The sequence below is a fragment of the Ictalurus furcatus genome, chromosome 8 (assembly GCF_023375685.1).
Source record: "Ictalurus furcatus strain D&B chromosome 8, Billie_1.0, whole genome shotgun sequence".
NCBI lineage: Eukaryota > Metazoa > Chordata > Actinopteri > Siluriformes > Ictaluridae > Ictalurus > Ictalurus furcatus.
Genome location: NC_071262.1, coordinates 20,489,222 through 20,506,923, shown reverse-complemented (window position 1 = coordinate 20,506,923; position 17,702 = coordinate 20,489,222). Strand labels below are relative to the sequence as shown.

General features: G+C 40.5%; 1 protein-coding gene across 3 annotated transcripts in view; it reads right to left on the bottom strand.

Moving 5' to 3' along the window:
- The window catches only part of spon1b (spondin 1b), a 126,525-nt gene that overhangs the window by 18,702 nt on the left and 90,121 nt on the right, over positions 1-17,702 (bottom strand). For all 3 annotated transcript variants that reach the window (XM_053631371.1, XM_053631369.1, XM_053631368.1), the window contains exons 7-10: positions 12,465-12,529; positions 6,656-6,857; positions 5,374-5,514; positions 2,880-2,955 (exon numbers count right to left, since the gene is read on the bottom strand). In XM_053631371.1, the coding sequence (XP_053487346.1) occupies positions 2,880-2,955; positions 5,374-5,514; positions 6,656-6,857; positions 12,465-12,529 (484 nt within the window). The remainder of the gene's footprint in view (positions 1-2,879; positions 2,956-5,373; positions 5,515-6,655; positions 6,858-12,464; positions 12,530-17,702) is intronic.

Sequence of the window (17,702 nt, the reverse complement as noted above, 5' to 3'; positions counted from 1 at the left end):
AAATAAAAGCGAACAGAAATAAGAGTTAACAGAATTTGGGGTTGTAGCCAATTTTCCACCAATCACAGTAACTAAATTACACAGGTCAGCAATGAACACTGCAAGTGAAGATTTCTAAATGCTTACTGAAGGCTGTTCCCTTTCAAAGGGAACTCAACGTTGCGTGAACTCCACGCTATGGGAAACGCCCTCGTGCGTGACCGGTATCTGAAGCTTGTGTAACATCATGCCTATTTATAGGTCTATCCGTGATCAGGTGACATGGCAATTAAGCACGTTGCGTGATATTAAAACGGCACCTGTTATTATTTTCAGTGAGATTAGATTTAGTTGTGTTGCTTAGTTAAGTCGCCTCCTTGAAGGCTTTGTCCAAAGGGGTACCCTTACAGGATGTGTGTGCTGCGGCAGGGCTATGCTGCACACATTCATTCGATATTACAGCCTGAATATACATTCCACCCTGGGCACGAGTGTCTTGCAGTGACCCTCGGGCTCGGACCTTTTGAACGGGCCATGCCCTCAGTATGATGGAGTCGGTATTCTTGTTCCCACAGCGTGAAGCTCATGCAACGTTGAGTTCCCTTTGAAAGGGAACATCTGGGTACGCATGTAACCCTGTTCCCTGAGAAGGGAACAAGACGTTGCATAGATTTGTTATGCTTCAGATAATAGAGACTGATGGCGTGGTTCACAAGTGCCGGTTTTATATGCACGCAATGTCTTGTTCCTTTCTCAGGAACAGGGTTACTTGCGTAACCCGGATGTTTTGTTTTTTCCCCAAAACTTGCTTTTCTTTTAACAAGGAAGTTGTAATGATGGTGACCTCAAAGAATATTTCTGATTAAAGATAATTAACAGCTCTGTATGTATAATAAGTACACAACTGTTCTGGCTGTAGGTGTTTAATTAATGAGCAGTAAATATGCTGGTGTCACTTGGATGACATAAATATGATTTGCACACAACATACTATATGCAATTAGCTAGCTGAACGCTTAGTTATCAGTGTACTCGGACTGGGTATACTTTTCCAATATCAGTAAAAATGTTTTTATACTGTGATGACAGCAGAATCGAATCTAGCCTGTGCTGCTATGGGGTTTGTCTCAGGCCTTTTATTTCATTTCCCTTCATTCTGATCCCGCTGATGTGGCTCTGTGTCAGTTTCCTCGCTTTCAGCATTAGGGACTTTAAGCACTGATAGCTGTAGAGATGGATACAGGGACTTGAAATAAATACGAGACGCAAAAATCAAAGCATAAGTAGAAATAAAAAAAATGGCAGGTTTTAAATTTTGCTCCCAGTTCATTTTCTAGAGAGAGACAGTGGCAAATAAATAAAAGAATGATATGACTTGTGGCTTGAGTTGTAACTTGCTGGAAAAAAAACAAAACTTGAGAGTCTCTAGAGAGCTTTTTTCCTTTTTATTTTGACACCAATATCTGAGTTTTAGCTGATATGTGATGCTGATTTGATACTGTCATCCTCTTAATAACCAGTCTGTTCTGTGACGTGGTGTGATGCAAGTTCATTTGTGTTGGTGTAACACCTGCCCACACAGTAAAATAGGCCAGTGGATTGGAAAACACAAGGTCAAGAGGGGTGAATACTTATATAAAGGCACATCCCTAATTATCTTTAAGTATTCTTGAATCTCCTTAAGTGGCAGGTGAATAACACTGACCAGTCAGCATTGGACTATAGTGAGTTGCTATTGAATGACAATTAAATCACATACGGAGCCTCAATGGTTTGAGTATGAAAACAATGTAATTAAATAATGGATGACTCAAAGAACATTTCAAGCATGAGATTCACACATTATTTAACAAATAATTAGGTTACTGAAGTATTTTAATGGCCGTGATTTAAGTGTAGCAGGCTGAGATAGAGAAAAATGTTGACGATTGTAAAGGTTTTATTAATGTTTTAAATGATTTATCTGGAAAAATACACACAGGTTTTTACATTTTTTAGTACACACATTTGTAAACATGGAGTCATCCGAATAAAATTTTAACGCAAACGCAAAGAAAACGTTTTTTGAATGGCAAGAACAATGAGCAGCAGTGGCTCAGTGGTTAAAGTCTCTGGGTCACTGATGAGAAGATTGAGAAGGTTGATCTTCCACTGCCACTGTTGGGCCCTTGAGCAAGACCCTTAATCTGCTTCAAGGGTGCTGGATCATGGCTGACCTTGTGCTCTGACCTCAACTTCCTAACAAGCTGGGATATGCAATGAAAAGGCTTCTTCTACATATTGCATTTACTGCATCAAACTGAGGGTTTTTTAGTAAGCCCACGGGGACAGGAAGCAGCCAGTTAAATTTGCACATGCACAAAATAGCACAGTTTACTGTCACTGTAGCTGTGTGTGTAGCAGTCAATGCTTAAATTCCCTAATGACACCCATAAAAGCTTGTTGAGTAATGCCTCGTTCCTTGTAGGGAAAAATTTAGCCTGTTACACCTGCATGTGTCAGTGAGTTACAATCCCGGTCCATCTATTAGATGCTAGGTGTCTAAGACGCTCAGCCATCCTTCCTTTTGTTTTCTCCAATTAGCTGTCTAAACCTCAAGGTGGCATTTAGAAAAGTTTCTAAAAGGCCCCAATAACCATCCAACTCCAGGTTTGCCTTACATTCCTTTATCCCTCTGTTCCAAACAGCTGACATCATCTGGACAGCAATGGCACCTAATTTACAAGAGCTGCAAATTAGCACAGGAGTGGTTTCTGATCATAAATCACGGCCAGTTGTCTGGGCTTATCGTGGCGAGAGACACCTCCAGAGGTTTACACAAGGAATCCTGCTAGCTGTCTTGTTAATTAAACTGTCCGGGAAGTATCGGAATGGAGATAAGGAAGCGAGGCTTTACGCACCCTCCTCAGTCTCCTCTTGGGCTATGTCGGCCACGATATCGTCCACCGTGTCAGGAACCGTGTTGCACTGCTCTCCCTGAGGATTTGTGGAACACACAACATCATCGTTAGATCGTATTCTGTGGTAAACAAAAGCAGATCTGTCTGTGAGCCAAAAAGCCTCGTCTTCATCCTACACCTCCCCAAGCACCAACACTCGCCCCAGTGGTGAAACATACACAAAACATCTGTATTCTGAGAGATGGGGCTGAACGCCAGATCTGAAAAAGAGTAGCTGGGGAGAGAAGAGAAGTGCAGAGTAACCAACCCCAGAATGGCCTAAATGCCTCTTTTGAACATTTGAATTTGTGAGTAACACCAATATTATTTTCAGATGTTGATGTTATGCTCCGTGGTTGAACTTTCTAGAACAAATGAACTGTGCGTGACTCGGCAGTTCCAGCAGACTCCTTCGGCATGTAACAGGGCGCAGCTGCTCACGCTAATGTGCACAATGAATTAATCATCGCTTTAGCAAACGCAAAAAAAAAAAAAGAACCATGGGGGGAAAAAAACATAATCACAAAGCCAACTACAGACAGAATACAAAAAATTTTCTACACTTAACCCCTTATGTTTAATTCCCTACTTAACAATGGATGTGCCCTAGACTTTTATTATAAAAATATTCAACATGTATTTTTAAAATCAGAATTATTAATATAGATTCAACAATTCTATTAATATCCGATACACACAAATGTATAAAATTAAATATTGGCATTGGTATGTCCAAAGTGTCTGTAGTGTATGAATGGGTGTGTGAATGTGTATGTGATTGTGCCCTGTGATGGACTGGCACCCTGTCCAGGGTGTACCCCGCCTTGTGCCCAATGCGCCCTGGGATAGGCTCCAGGTTCCCCACGACCCTGAAGTATAAGCGGTGTAGAAGATGGATGGATGGATCCAATTAAATTAGCATTATGGGTATTTACTCGTTTTAGTAAGTAAAACATTTTAGTTTGGCAGATTAACTCTTAAACTTAAAACATTCAAAGCTGTTTGCTCAACCAGAACCACATCTGCCTGGCTAACAGGTCCTTTAAATATCCAGCCATCGGCGTAAATCCTAACCCTCTCATAACTTTACCAAAAAGTTAAAAACTACCTGATAATATATATATATTTTTCTCAACCTTAAAGCTACAGTGCTTAGGATTTTTTTTTTTTTTTGGTTAAAAATGAAAACAAAATGTGTCAAATGAGAAAATGATGCTGTAAACTGACCTGACAAACCTGTAAGAATAATCAGCAGTAATGCACAATTCCGTCTGTTAGGTTCAAATTAGAGGGAAATTTCAAACACACGTTTCATTCGCCAACTCAGGCACATTCAACAGCACCGTGCCTGAAATTAGCACAGCCAAAGACTCAACCCCAAATTTCTGAATGCAGATCAGCAGGCCTTATACCACTGAAGCCTTTCCCCTTAAACTGTCTTCGAGCAAAGATAGCTCATGATAATCGACCTAAAAGCTACTAGTGCCCTACTGTTACTCGGATACTGTGTTCTCATCTTGCAGAACAAACAAAACAAACAAATACAGTAACACTTCTATGTTTTTCTTAATCCTGCGCCTGTGTTTCTGATTCATTCTCTACACTCCCTACACAATGGCAGTATTTTACAGTCTGTGTCTGCAAGAGCTCCTGAAGATGAACATCAGTTCCGGTTATCAGATTTGTAAGAAAGAATACTTACCTATTTTATATATAGCTCATAAATACCTTATAGAAATAAGGAATAATAGCTAAAGAAACCTGAAGGACAAGTTGCTGTTTCACTATACTCACAATGACGCCGAAAGTAAACGTAAGAGCCGCATTAGTTCAAAACACACATGTCATAGCATGTTGCATCTGCAAGATCACAATAATTTACAAAATAGCTGATATTAGAACTAACTGACAAACAATAGCTGTATAGATGATACCACTTCTTCTTTTCTGATATCGATCCCGAAACCTTGAGTATCAGCCGAAATCGATACCCATTCCATATTTTCTTTAAAAATGACTAAATGATATTTTTCAATGGAATGTCTCCAAAAAAATTCTAATTATAAATAATAATAATAATTCAGGGAAAATACATATCATACAAACAAGTCTTAAACAAAACTGCCGATTTCACATAAAAATCTGTTACACTGCAAATACTATAAATGTAATGAAGTATAGAGCACAAATATATAAAAATTAAATCAAGTGTCTTTCTATGTAAACAATTACAGTAACAAAAAATGTTCCAAATCCAATCTTTTGACACAAGATCTCCAATATCCGATTCACCATATTTTGCTGGTACCAGCGTGATATCAATCCTGGGTGTCAGTTCGATGGCATCTCTAATTAGCACGCTTGCTAAAACACAAGCTCTTGTTAAAAGAGAGAGTTTTGAACACAGTAGTAAAAAGTTTTCATATTTATTTCTATTAAACACTAAAGTAAGCACCTTCCTGGCTATCCTCTCCACCAGCACTCGAGCCAGGGGTAATATCGGACCTCCTGAAGGGTCATAGAAGGGGCTCTGTGGGTGATCAAGGCTGGTGAGGGGCCGAATCCGCTCCTGAGGGACTGTTGGTTTGTTGGGGGACTAAAAGAGAGAGAGAGAGACAGAGAGACAGAGAGGGAGAGCCAGAAAGGGAGAGACAGAAAATAAAAAGAGTGAGTCACTGCTGAATGCCATCTGCCAGGGGCTCCCACCTTTCATTTCCTTCCGCATCGTTCATTCTCTCTGAGTGATTTATAGCACTGCTTTCCTCTGAGCCTCCCTGAGAGTCACCTGTTCGCGCCAGTCGTTCCACACTAGCGACTTCACAGTGGGGTAAAAATCAAACGCCAACTGTTCTTGTTTGCTAAAGTTCTTACAAAGAGTTTTTGTCAATTTATTATTATTTTTTTAATGAAATTGATTCTGCACAGGCCATCAGTGTGTTCAAACAGGAAGGAAATGAGTTTCTGGAAGGAAATGAATTTTTGATTTACCAGCAGGGGGCAGCGTGAGGGACGTCACACCACGACGATCTGCGTGCATATTTACAGCACTAACATTTAATTTATTTACCTATCTGTTTCTCTCGCTCTCTCACTCTCCCACTCCTTGTTTTCTCATCTTTTAATGTCACTCACGTCCTCTCTCTATCCTCCTCTCTCGCCTTCCATTTTATTCCGGCTGTGTGTTTATATTCGTGAGCAATAAGCTAAAATAAAATGTAAAGCAGCCGCGCACTCGTCTTACAAAACAATACACCTGCACCTTGTCGTTATAACCATAGTAATCTGTCATAATATAGACAAACCAACATGACTGTTTGATTTCATGCTTGCGAACACTTACTTTAAAACCACAATAAAGAGATACAAAACACTTCCTGTTTATTTGGTTAAATTAATTCTGTGCTTTCTATATTTAGTAGTGAATGAATGCTGTTTGAATACTAATCATGTTTTTTAAAAATAATAATATTTACAACTTGAATGCTCTGTTCTATCAAAGCACATTTCATAAACTTATTGCCATTTATTTTTATATAATTTATTGATTTTCTAATAAAACGTGAATATACAGTGCACTCAGCAGACTGTACAGTGCCATTATGCTATACCCCATGTAGTGAGCATATATAGGAGTAGGAAGCCTTTTGGGATTCAGGGTAACTGTGTTGGAGAGGATTCAGTAAAAAGCCATTGTTTTTCGGTGAAAGTAGGTTAAAGATGGTGGAAGGAGGAATGACCTCGTAACTGTGTCCGCTGTCTGTCCCGGCGTCCCACGGCAGCAGGTCTTTAGTGAGTCTCTGCACCCAGCCGCACTCAGCCGTGCACAGATCCTCAGCGCTCAGACCAACGTTCCAGTCAGGACTCGGGCCGAGCATGGTCAAAAAGGACATGAGGTGACGGGATCGGTCCACAGAGAACTCGGCCGAGGGAGCAGCACGACTGCAGGGGAGAGAGAGAGAGAGAGAGAGAGGGAGTGAGAGAGAGAGAGAGAGAGAGTGAGTGAGAGAGTGAGAAACCATAACAGACCAAGACAAAGAAGCAGATTATACCCAGAAAGGAAGAGGAAGAGATAGTGGCAAGAAAATGATGGAGAGGAAAAGTGGTGGTAGATCCAAAAGAAAAAATAATATACATAAGGGAAAGAGAAGATAGAGAGAAGACAGGCAGATCAAGAGAGAGAGAGAGAGTGTGTGTGAGAGAGAGAGAATGGAGACAGAGCAAAACAAAGTGTATTAAACACAAAGTGTATTTAAGACTCCCTCTGGAGGGACTTTTAGGGTGAAGTGCAATTCCGACTTCAGCCGGTGGCGAGCCGTGATACGAGTTGAGCTGCCGCTGGCTCCTGCGTCATGGTGATTTGTTTTGAGTCGTAGCTGAAAGCACGCAAAATTCTTGTTCATTTGTGGTTGTTGCTGATGAGATATCGTCAAGGTATTAAACATTGACCCTAAAGTAAACATAAATTTGATTTATATTTGTGTTAACCGCAGTTGGAACTGAATATTTTGGTTTCTGTGTTATACGGGAATGCCCGGACATGTAGCTATCAAATATATGTCTATGTATAGAAATGTCACTAAGGCACTTTGGAGAAATCTGTTGTATTATGTAACAGTAAATGCTTATTATTTTCTATAGTTAATTTCTTTTCTTTGGTTTCTTTATTGTATTTGTTCATTCTCAAACTATCTACACCTTTGAATATACATCTGTGGTTAGCTCCAGTACAATATGTTAAGGCCCTGTTTACACTAGTGTGCTTTCATTTTAAAACACTGTGTTACAGAAACGATCTCCATCCACACTACACGACCGAAAACAAATGTCAAATGACCATTCATGCACACTGCGCATGAGCATACAAGTGTAAACAGGAAGTTGGTTGCTAGTCACTGGCAGGCACAACAAACTGGCGTTCCACGTGGCTTGCACGCTGCTTGCAATGAGATTTGTTGCTGATTGCTCTAATCATAGTTTGCCTCTTGTGCATGTAGGCAGCTGCAGTATTATAAAATACAGAATTTAACTGCACAGTGGCTGCTAAGAATGATGACAAAGCCAGCAAAGCTTGCGGTTCAGTCTCGGTGTTGTTGTGTATATGATTAAGGTAGCGTAATGGTCGTATGGTAGGGGCTTGACGAATCAGGGAAGGATACGCAATCATCCAGAAGACCCAATCAGGGGGCGAATGTGGGCGAAGCCACGACTTTGTTTTGGTCTGTTTACACTGAAATGTGAGCCCGGAGTTTTCAAACTAAAACGGGGTCTTCGGTGTTTCCAAAAGTCTCCGTTTTCGAGGGTCGACAACGCTGGAGAAGTGTAGATGACTGGCGTAACCGTAGCAAAAGTTATGCATTTTAAAACGAAAACGCACTAGTGTAAACAAGCTGATCACCCGTCTCCTCGTTATTGGTGCTCTGATCAGCACCCAGCGGGATTTACTCATTCATCCAGTAATCAGAACCTAACAAAGCCTCAACAAAACAGTGAGAATGTCATAGCGAAAGAAAATGATGAAGGAAAAGATATAAAAAATAGAGGAAACAAAATGAGGCCACTACAAAGAATGAGAGAAACAGGTGAATGGAGGGATGGAAAGAAAGAGAGACCAAGACCAAAAAAGAGGGGAAAATGAGAGAAATATATAAAGATAAAGAAGGAGACATGGAAAGGGAGAGAGATTAAGACAAAAATCAAGACAGAAAAAGAAGTGAAAAAGAAAGTAGTAGAGTGAAGAGAGATACAGAGAGAGGTGGAGGGTGAGAAACAGAGAGGACAGACTAAAACAAAGAAAGAGTGAGACAGAGGAAAAGAGTTATTTAAAAGAAGATACCAAGACAGCAACAAAGGAAAGAAACAGAGAAAAAAGAGGTAATGGGAAGAAGATAGAGATACCAGAAAAGAGGAGGACGGGTAGTTAGAGAGAGGCAGAGGGAGAAAGAATAAACAGATCAAGTCGAAGAAAGAGATGTAAAAAGAGGAGTAGCAGGAGAGATAGGGGAGTCAGAAAAAAGATGAAGAGAGAAAGAGACCAAGGCAACGTAACAGAAAAGGACAGCGAGGAAAAGGAGTGAAGCAGAGGGAGACAGAATGAGAGGTGGCGTGATGAAGGGGAATGATAGAGGAAGAGACAGACAGAGAAAATTAGATGAATAGAAATGAGAGAGTCAAGACAAAAAACGTGTGAAATGGAGAGGGACAAATGGCAGGACTGTGATATTAATAAAAGAGAGAAAAATTAAAGGCCATGACAAAGAAGAAAAACAACAAAAAGAAGGAACAGCGCAACACAAGAAAATAAGCAGAGAAAAGGGCTGAAAAAGAGATGGAGGGAGAGACAAAAAGAGAGAAAGAGAGAAAGGAAGACAGCAAGAGAGAGAGATGGAGTGATAAAGGGGAATGAGCATGGAGATAGAACAAGACACAGAAAAGTTGAGGAAATGAAATGAGGCCAAGACAAAGAAGGAGAGAAGCAGAAAGAAGTAACAGAGCAACACAAATGGAGAGAGCAATTAAGACAAAAAGAAAGAAAGACAGGACGACAGAGATGGTGATGAAATGGTAGCAAAATGGAACTGTGGAGGAAGAGATAAAGAAAAATAGAGGAAATTAAATGAGGCAAAGACAAACAAAAGAAATATAGAGGTGAATGGAAGGATGGAGGGACCAACATATAAAAACAAAGAAAAATGAAAGACCGAGACAAAGAACGAGAGAAGCAGAGAGAAGGAAATCAGCAGAAAGAAGTAACAGAGCAACACAAATGGAGAGAGTGACAAGAAAAGAAAAAAGAGATAAAGACAGAGACAGTGAATAAATTATAGCAAGAGAGAATGATGGAGAAAGAGATAAAGAAAATGAAATGAGGCCAAGACAAAAGAAGGAGAGAAACAGAGAGGTGAATGGAGGGATGGAGGGACCAAGATATAAAAATGAGAGAAAAATAAGAGACAAAGACAATGAATGAGAGAGACAAAGGAACATAAAGGAGAAAATAATTGAGAATACTGTTTTGTAATAAGTGTGTCATCGCATCAGCGAGCATTAAAATGAGAATCTTTTGTTGCGCTCTTTATCCGGATGCCGAGGCGTGTTGTTCGGGGAGTTCAGGTCTTTATGTGAAAGCCTGCTGCGTGTTTCTCTGATGCTGTCTGGGCGGCCGACTGTGCGCTCTCATGTAATTTCCATTGAGATAGCACTTTGTAAGGCACCACAGATGGTAATTAATCACGTTAATTGTCCTGATTAGAAGCCCATCTCCAATGCAACTGTTGCCACTACAGCGGCGCGGGGCAGAGGCCTGGATTATGCAGCTCCTGACGCCATCGATTAACGAGCATAAAATATTCATCCTCTGACTTCCACAAGCGACACTTCACACGCTAGGACTTCAAAACGAGACGCTTCTCTTTCAGTACAAACACACATACACACACTCACATTTGCAGCTGTTTGATGAGTGTGAAGCGTCCATGCTGGCTGTAAAACCCCCATGTGGCCTGATGGCTAGTTCACACGCTTCCGAACATGACTAGCATGCCAAACACGGCGGCGTGTAATAATTTAGCCCTCCATACACCTGAACGTGCTCCAGAGGCCCAGCGTGAATGCGTTAACTGAAGTGAGCTTAAAGCAGAAGATCGTAGATTGAAGTGCACATGGCTGGCAACGAGGGCAAACCCGTCACTCATCAAAGGCAGAAGCCCGGCCTTTATCTTGCAAAATAAAAACACTACATAAAATATTAACAGCATCGTTAATGAACGTGGGGGTGGGGGTGGGACTCCACATGGCCAGCAGGTGCCAGACACGAGCGCTTGCGGAAAAATCTGTCGGCCAACACGGAGAAAATCTCACCTTCTGTCAGTGAGGGTGAGGATATTACAGGGAGCAGAGAAACTTCTCAGCGCAAAAAAAGAGAAGAGAATTTACACTCTTTTCCTCTTTTGAGCGGCCAAGACGTGTTACAAGGTTAATGTAGCTAACAAGTAATGTCTCACCTAAAAACTTTTCCATAAATATTTACCTCAAACTGCACCCTGCTCTTCTTTTTCAAAATGGATTACTATTTACACTACAGTGCTGAAGATTTCTCGACTCTGATTGGTTGGAAGATAACAGCAGAATCAGCGGTTAATATTAATGCGCTCGTTCAAATACCTTATTGTTTCTATAGGGACTTGTACGGTGGATGCTCCACATAGCCACATACAAGAATGTTTTCTGCAAGGAGACATTTATCTAGCATTTTTGGAAGGAGTCTAAAGTGTCAGCAACAGTGAGTAACATGCGATGCTAGAGAGAAAAAAAGGGAGGCTGGGGAACGTACGACCGTTTATAGCTGCTATAACGAAACCCATAACAGGAACTAACTAGTCTCTCGGATGTTCCACGACATTAAATGTAGCTATAAACTGATAGAAAGCATTACGTCATTTTTTAATAAATAAAACATTGTAATTGTTGGCAAACTGCTCTTGTTTAAGAGAAATAAAACACTACAGCTCATGCTGTTATAGGAAAATAATCGACTTCTGGACCGCAAAGGTAACTCTGATCGTTGATCATTCTTCTGTAACAGCACGACCAAGTGTTTTATCCGTTACATATTTCATGTACTTTCTAAATTGTCTAGGAATCTGTAGCAGTAAAACGACTGCTCAAGATGCTGTGATGTGCAGAAGTGTGTTTTGTCTGTAACAAAGCTAAAAAATCAGCCAGACATAAAGTGAGTCAGACGAGAAAGACCAAACTGGTTCGAGTTGACAGGAAGGCTATGGCAATTAAAGGCGAATAACCACCCTTGGTGAGCAGAAAAGCATCTCAAAACACGCAAAACCTGAGGCGGATGGGAAACAACAGCAGAAGACCTCTTTGGGTTTCACTCCAAAAACAGGAATCTGAGGCTACAGTGTGTACGCCAAAACTAGACTGACTGACACTAGACAGCTGAAGACTAGAAAAACATCACCTGGTCTTTTTCCAATCTTCAACAGTCCAGCATCGATGAGTCTGATCATCATTATTAGACTGCCATTTAGTACATTTACATGGACAACAATAATCTGATATTAACCCGATTAAGACGATACTCTGATTAAGAAACTACCATGTACACAGCGATTATTGATGACCTTAATCCGGATAAAGTCGTACCCGAAGTAAACACTAATCGAATTAAGACATGTGGAGTACTCCTGTTTTAGTCACATTATCGACATGTTTCACACAGATTAAACTACAAATAATGTAATGAACACATCTTAGTGTTTAGTCTGAGTCAGTACCTGTTTTTACAGGTGTTTACAGGTGTTTTCTGTCTGTGTTTACAGACATGTGTTTTTAAGGTGTTTACAGACATGTAAACACCTTAATCACACTATTAACGTTGTGTGGGAGTTTTCACCGCATTTTGCGACAGGACACGTACACACACGGCAGTGCTATCAAATGGACTATAATGGACTACTAATTGTTTATGGCTCACTGGTGAAGGTTATGAGTGACACAGAGACAGGAAGCAGGGCTGGAGATGGAGATACTCACATATTGAGGGGCTGCCAGGCCGGCCACTGAGCTTTCGTCTTGATCACAGTCATCACGTCATCACCCTGTGAGAGAGAGAGAGAGAGAAAGAGAGAGAGCGAGAGAGAGAGAGAAGATATATTTAATCATCAGGGGGTGTTTAAGATTGACATATCTGTAGCAGAAAAGTAAGCAAGATGTCTCCTCCGTGTGCAAACGTCAGGCTACAGACACACACAGATGCTAAGCGCAGCACGGATGATGTGCTTGTCTTTTTACTGCAGATTCCTGGAGGTTTCTGTGATATTACAGAGGACAGGAAACTCAGCAGTCAAGAGTGCAACTGAAATAGTTTTTGTGGATGTTTTCTCCTCGCTGGAGCAGATGAGCGGCACAAAGCGGCTCACAATTAAAGTGAATGGAAATACAGACAAATCTAATGTGGAACTACATGGGAGGCATTAGCAAAAGAGATCATTAAATAGATATAATCAACATGGACAAACAGACGGACAGACATAGATAGATAGATAGATAGATGGCTAAATTAACAGATAAATAGATATACTGTACATGGACAGACAGAAAGACATAGATAGATAGATAGATAGATAGATAGATAGATAGATAGATAGATAGCTAAATGAACAGATAGATATAGGTGGACAGACATACAGACAGACAGACAGACGGACGGACAGCTAGCTAGCTACATAGATGACAGGACGGATGGACAGATAGAATAAATAGATTTAGATGGGTACAACATGGTAAAGATAACAAAGTTTTTTTTAAACCAAAGGACATGACAATTTTTGCATTCATTTACAATTTTCTTTAGGGGTGCAAAATGATTGGTGAGGTAAGTTAGAACTTACAACTGAAAGAACTATTTACATATCCTCAATTATACACTTGAAGGGTGCTAATTATTTATCTATAACCATCTATACTATACTATATACTCACCGTCCACTTTATTAGGAACACCTGTACATCTGCACATTTAAACATCAGAATGAGGAAAAAGTGTAATCTCTGTGAATGTGGCATGGTTGTTGGTGCCAGATGGGCTGGTTTGAATATTCTCTAGCGTTTACACAGTATAGTACGAAAAACAAAAAGACACTGAGTGAGCAACAGGTCTGTGGATTGAAACACCTTGTTGATCAGAGGAAAATGACCAAACAGTTTTGGGCTGACAGAAAGTCTACAGTAACTCAAATAAGCACTCTTTACAACTGTGGTGAGCAGAAAAGCATCTCAGAATGAACAAAACATCAAACCTTGAGGTTCTGCTACAACAGCAGAACACCACATCAGGTTCTGCACCTGTCAGACAAGAACAAGAATCTGGGGCTATCATGGGCACAGACTCCGAATCTGTGACAGTTGAAGACTAGAAAAAAGACCAGGTGATAGTATAGTACAAGTGTTCCTAATAATGGTGAGTGAAGAATAAGAAGAAGCCTTTATTTGTCTCATACATTACAGCACAGTGAAATTCTTTTCTTCACATATCCAAGCTTGTTAGGAAGGTAGGGTCAGAGCACAGGGTCAGCCATGATACGGCACCCCAGGAGCAGATAGGGTTAAAGGCCTTGCTCAAGGATCCAACAGTGGCAGCTTAGCAGTGCTGCTAACCCAGAGACTTAACCGTTGAGCCACCACTGCCCAAGTGTATGCATATAATAACGCCAGAGCCACATCCTTCACTGTCACACACAGTGCATGCTATTCAGACGATTATATACCGAATGTTAAAAGCAGTATTAATGTGTGATAATTTCTGGTATTTTGGGCAAACAATGTTCATAAAAACCACAATGTTGTCCGTACTGGGTTCCCCAAAACCTGACCACTCTCTCAGCAGAACCGCGTTCTTAATCTCTCGTCAGTCGGCTGACCAATTAACAGCTGGCTCATAGTAATTAAGCAATCAGTCTCTGACCTGGCTGAACTGATGAATATGTTTCGGAGTGGCAGATGGCCATGCGCACAGAAGGAGATATTAATTCACGGTGAAACTCCCGCCCAGTGCATTACCATCCAAACATGATTTGGTTTCATTTGATGCAAAACACTGCATCGACGTTTTACACAAACATTACACAAAAATGACATTACGTACCGATCAGGATACATGCTGAATCTGAAATGTATGCATGCTTTACAGTACTATAAAGATCTAGGATCTAACTTATGAGACATTTTAGGCAATAAGGAATCTCATTGATGATTCCTGGCGTAGACGAGACAGGCAACTGCCCAGGACGACAACTTGCCAGCACCGACACTGGCACGCCATGCTCTATACAGGCGCTCCTGAAATGGTGCAAGTGTGTGTTTGTGTGTGTGTGTGTGTGTGTCTGCCCTATTACACAACACTGCTTACTGTGTACTGGCTGTGTGAAATATATACATAGAGAAACTGTGCACACAGCCAGAAAGGTCAGGACCGCAATACAACTATATGACATGATAAAGAGATGTGTGTGCGTGTGTGTGAAGAGAGCAGAACAAACTTCAGCGGTAAAACCACAAGACATGAAATCCAAACCCTGTTATTATATGTACTTCACTGACTTTGCCTCAGGGAAGGCCAGAGGGATCTTTATTTATAGATTTACTGTTTGTTATTTGTAATAATAAAATATACATTTTTTAAAATGTTGTATTTAATTTTAAATTACAGACAAGATCATTCAAGTTTTTTTTTTTTTTGGTCATTGGACTGGTGCTTTGTCATGGGAACGGGTAGAGGCAAGGCAAATAATGAAACAGGTCAGTTTCGACAACATCCTAGCATCCACATGTCATCTTTTCTTACATCAAGAGCAAGCATCATATCACCAAAATGTACTTGACTAGCTGCCCTTTAAAGTTTTAAGGATGGCACCACTGTGACCAAAGACAGCTGATGACATTTCTGGCAGTGTCGGAATTTTTTTTAATTAAAATCTCAGAGTGTGAGCGCTGCTACAAATTCATCTTCATCTTTATTGTATAATGTGACATAGAGAATGTTACTGTACAGTCTGTTATAGAATTGCACGGTCTAAAACTGGCTTTATCTAGCTACACTTGACCATGGGAAACTAGCAATCTACTAACATAGTGTTCATCTAAATAGTAACATAATAGCTAGCTACAAGAGGTAGTTAACCTAAGCCATGCACATATACTTGCAGTTTTCCTCCATTTTGGTTTTCAAACCAAACTGTGCTTTTGACTTTTATGCCGAAAATGTTTTGAAACCTTTTTGGAAAAGAGGTGTAACTGGCGAGAGAAAAAAAAGGAACACAATTGAGTATGCTAGTGTGTATCTTCCTGTGACAGAAACCTCAAAACAAACAGAGTAAACTTCATAAGTTGAGTCCTCCATGTTTTTAAAATTTTTCGCATAATGCGATTGTGTTCGGTAAAAGGGATGAATGGAATGCTTTGAAATTTGGGTAAAATAGAGACAAAAATCTGTGACATGCTGCTTTCTGAATAAAATGACCTTCATCTCAGGGCCACAGAAACATAGTCAGCATCCACCTGAATAAAACACAGCAGTCATGCTGGCATTTAACCCTTTAAACGCTTAAGATTTATTGATGGGTCCAGATTTACAATTCTCATTCTTGTTAATAAAATTTCACAGTAAATAATTTATGCTAGTTATGAAATATATATAATATAATAAAATGAACAATAAGCAGGACTTTAATGGCCTATAAAGGTGAGCTAATGGTAATAGACTGTTGATAAATGAGTACCCAGTGCTGATTATGAAGTAAGAGTCCTGAGACCATGAAAAGATGTATTAGCACAAATGTGGTGCCATATGTGCACAGAAATATGGAAGTATTTCTATACACTATGGGTTCTCATCATTCTCATTATTTACGATATGAGCATCGATGTATGGCTTGGGACACACAGCACTCTTTAATTATTAGTGTGCTGTTGTTTAGAAACGATAAACTAATTTGGCACTGTGTATGTCTCTCTCACTTTCTGTCCCTGTGTGCAAGTCAGTCCTAGTGAAGGAGGCGTGGCATCTTTTCATATCAGTCCTACTGAAGGAGGCGTGGCATCTCTTCATGACAGTCCTAGTGAAGGAGGCGTGGCATCTTTTCATGCCAGTCCTATTGAAGGAGATGTGGCCTGCCAGTGAAGGGGTGTTGCCTTTTTTATGTCAGCCCCAGTGGAGGAGGTGTGACCTCTTTTCATGCCTGTCCTAGTGAAGGGGGCATGGCCTCTTTTCATGTCAGGTCTAGTAAAGGGGGCTTGGCCTCTGTTCATATCAGTCCTAGTGAAGGAGGTGTGACTTCTTTTCATGTCAGCCCCAGTGAAGGAGTTGTGGCCTCTTTTCATGCCTGTCCTAGTAAAGGGGGTGTGGCCTCTGTTCATGTCACTCCTAGTGAAGGAGTGGCCTTTTTCACGTCAGTCCCATTGATAGGGGTATGGCTTCTGTGCTGTTTCTGTCTCCCACTTCTTAAAGCTAATAAAAACATTTCAATCAAACTCATTAAGAATACCAATGTATAATACTGAATATTATATATAATATTGGCTGCTTTGTACATTGGCTCGAAGATTTCACATGAAAATGAGAAACACACACTCACTGTATGCTCAAAACACATGCACACTGTCACATATTTCCCATCTCAGAGCATCACATTGTTTCCAACATGTGTGTGTTTGTTATTTCCCCATGTGCTTTTGTTTATGTTTTGCCATGTGCCTTTGTTTTGGTTTTGATTCTGTCTCCGCCTGTTATAATTGGACTATAACCCATTGTTTTCACAGTGTTATAGTTCACGTTCTTCATTGTTTTTGACCCATGCCTGTTTGTTTGGACTGTGAATTTGAATATGCTTGTGATATCCCTGCCTATATATTGACCACAATTCTTGGATAAAAGAGCACATTGATCTGCCCCCCACTAACATGCTATAACACACTATAACACTGCTAGGACACATGACGCACCGGTATATACAGTATACACTGTATATGTACTGTATGTGTGTATGTATAGACAAACCTGTGCATAACCCTGACACTCACCTTAACCTCAGCTACCTAAAAGAACCATTTTGCTGTTTTTAGCAGTTCATGCTAACAGGAATTTGTTCCACATCTGGACGCACATTTTCTCCTAACTGTGGAGACACTTGCTATGTAAACCCTTGAACCAGTCAGATATTCAGAATTCCTTTTGAGATGAAGACAGCTGCTATGTTTCCCCTGAACATGCCCCTG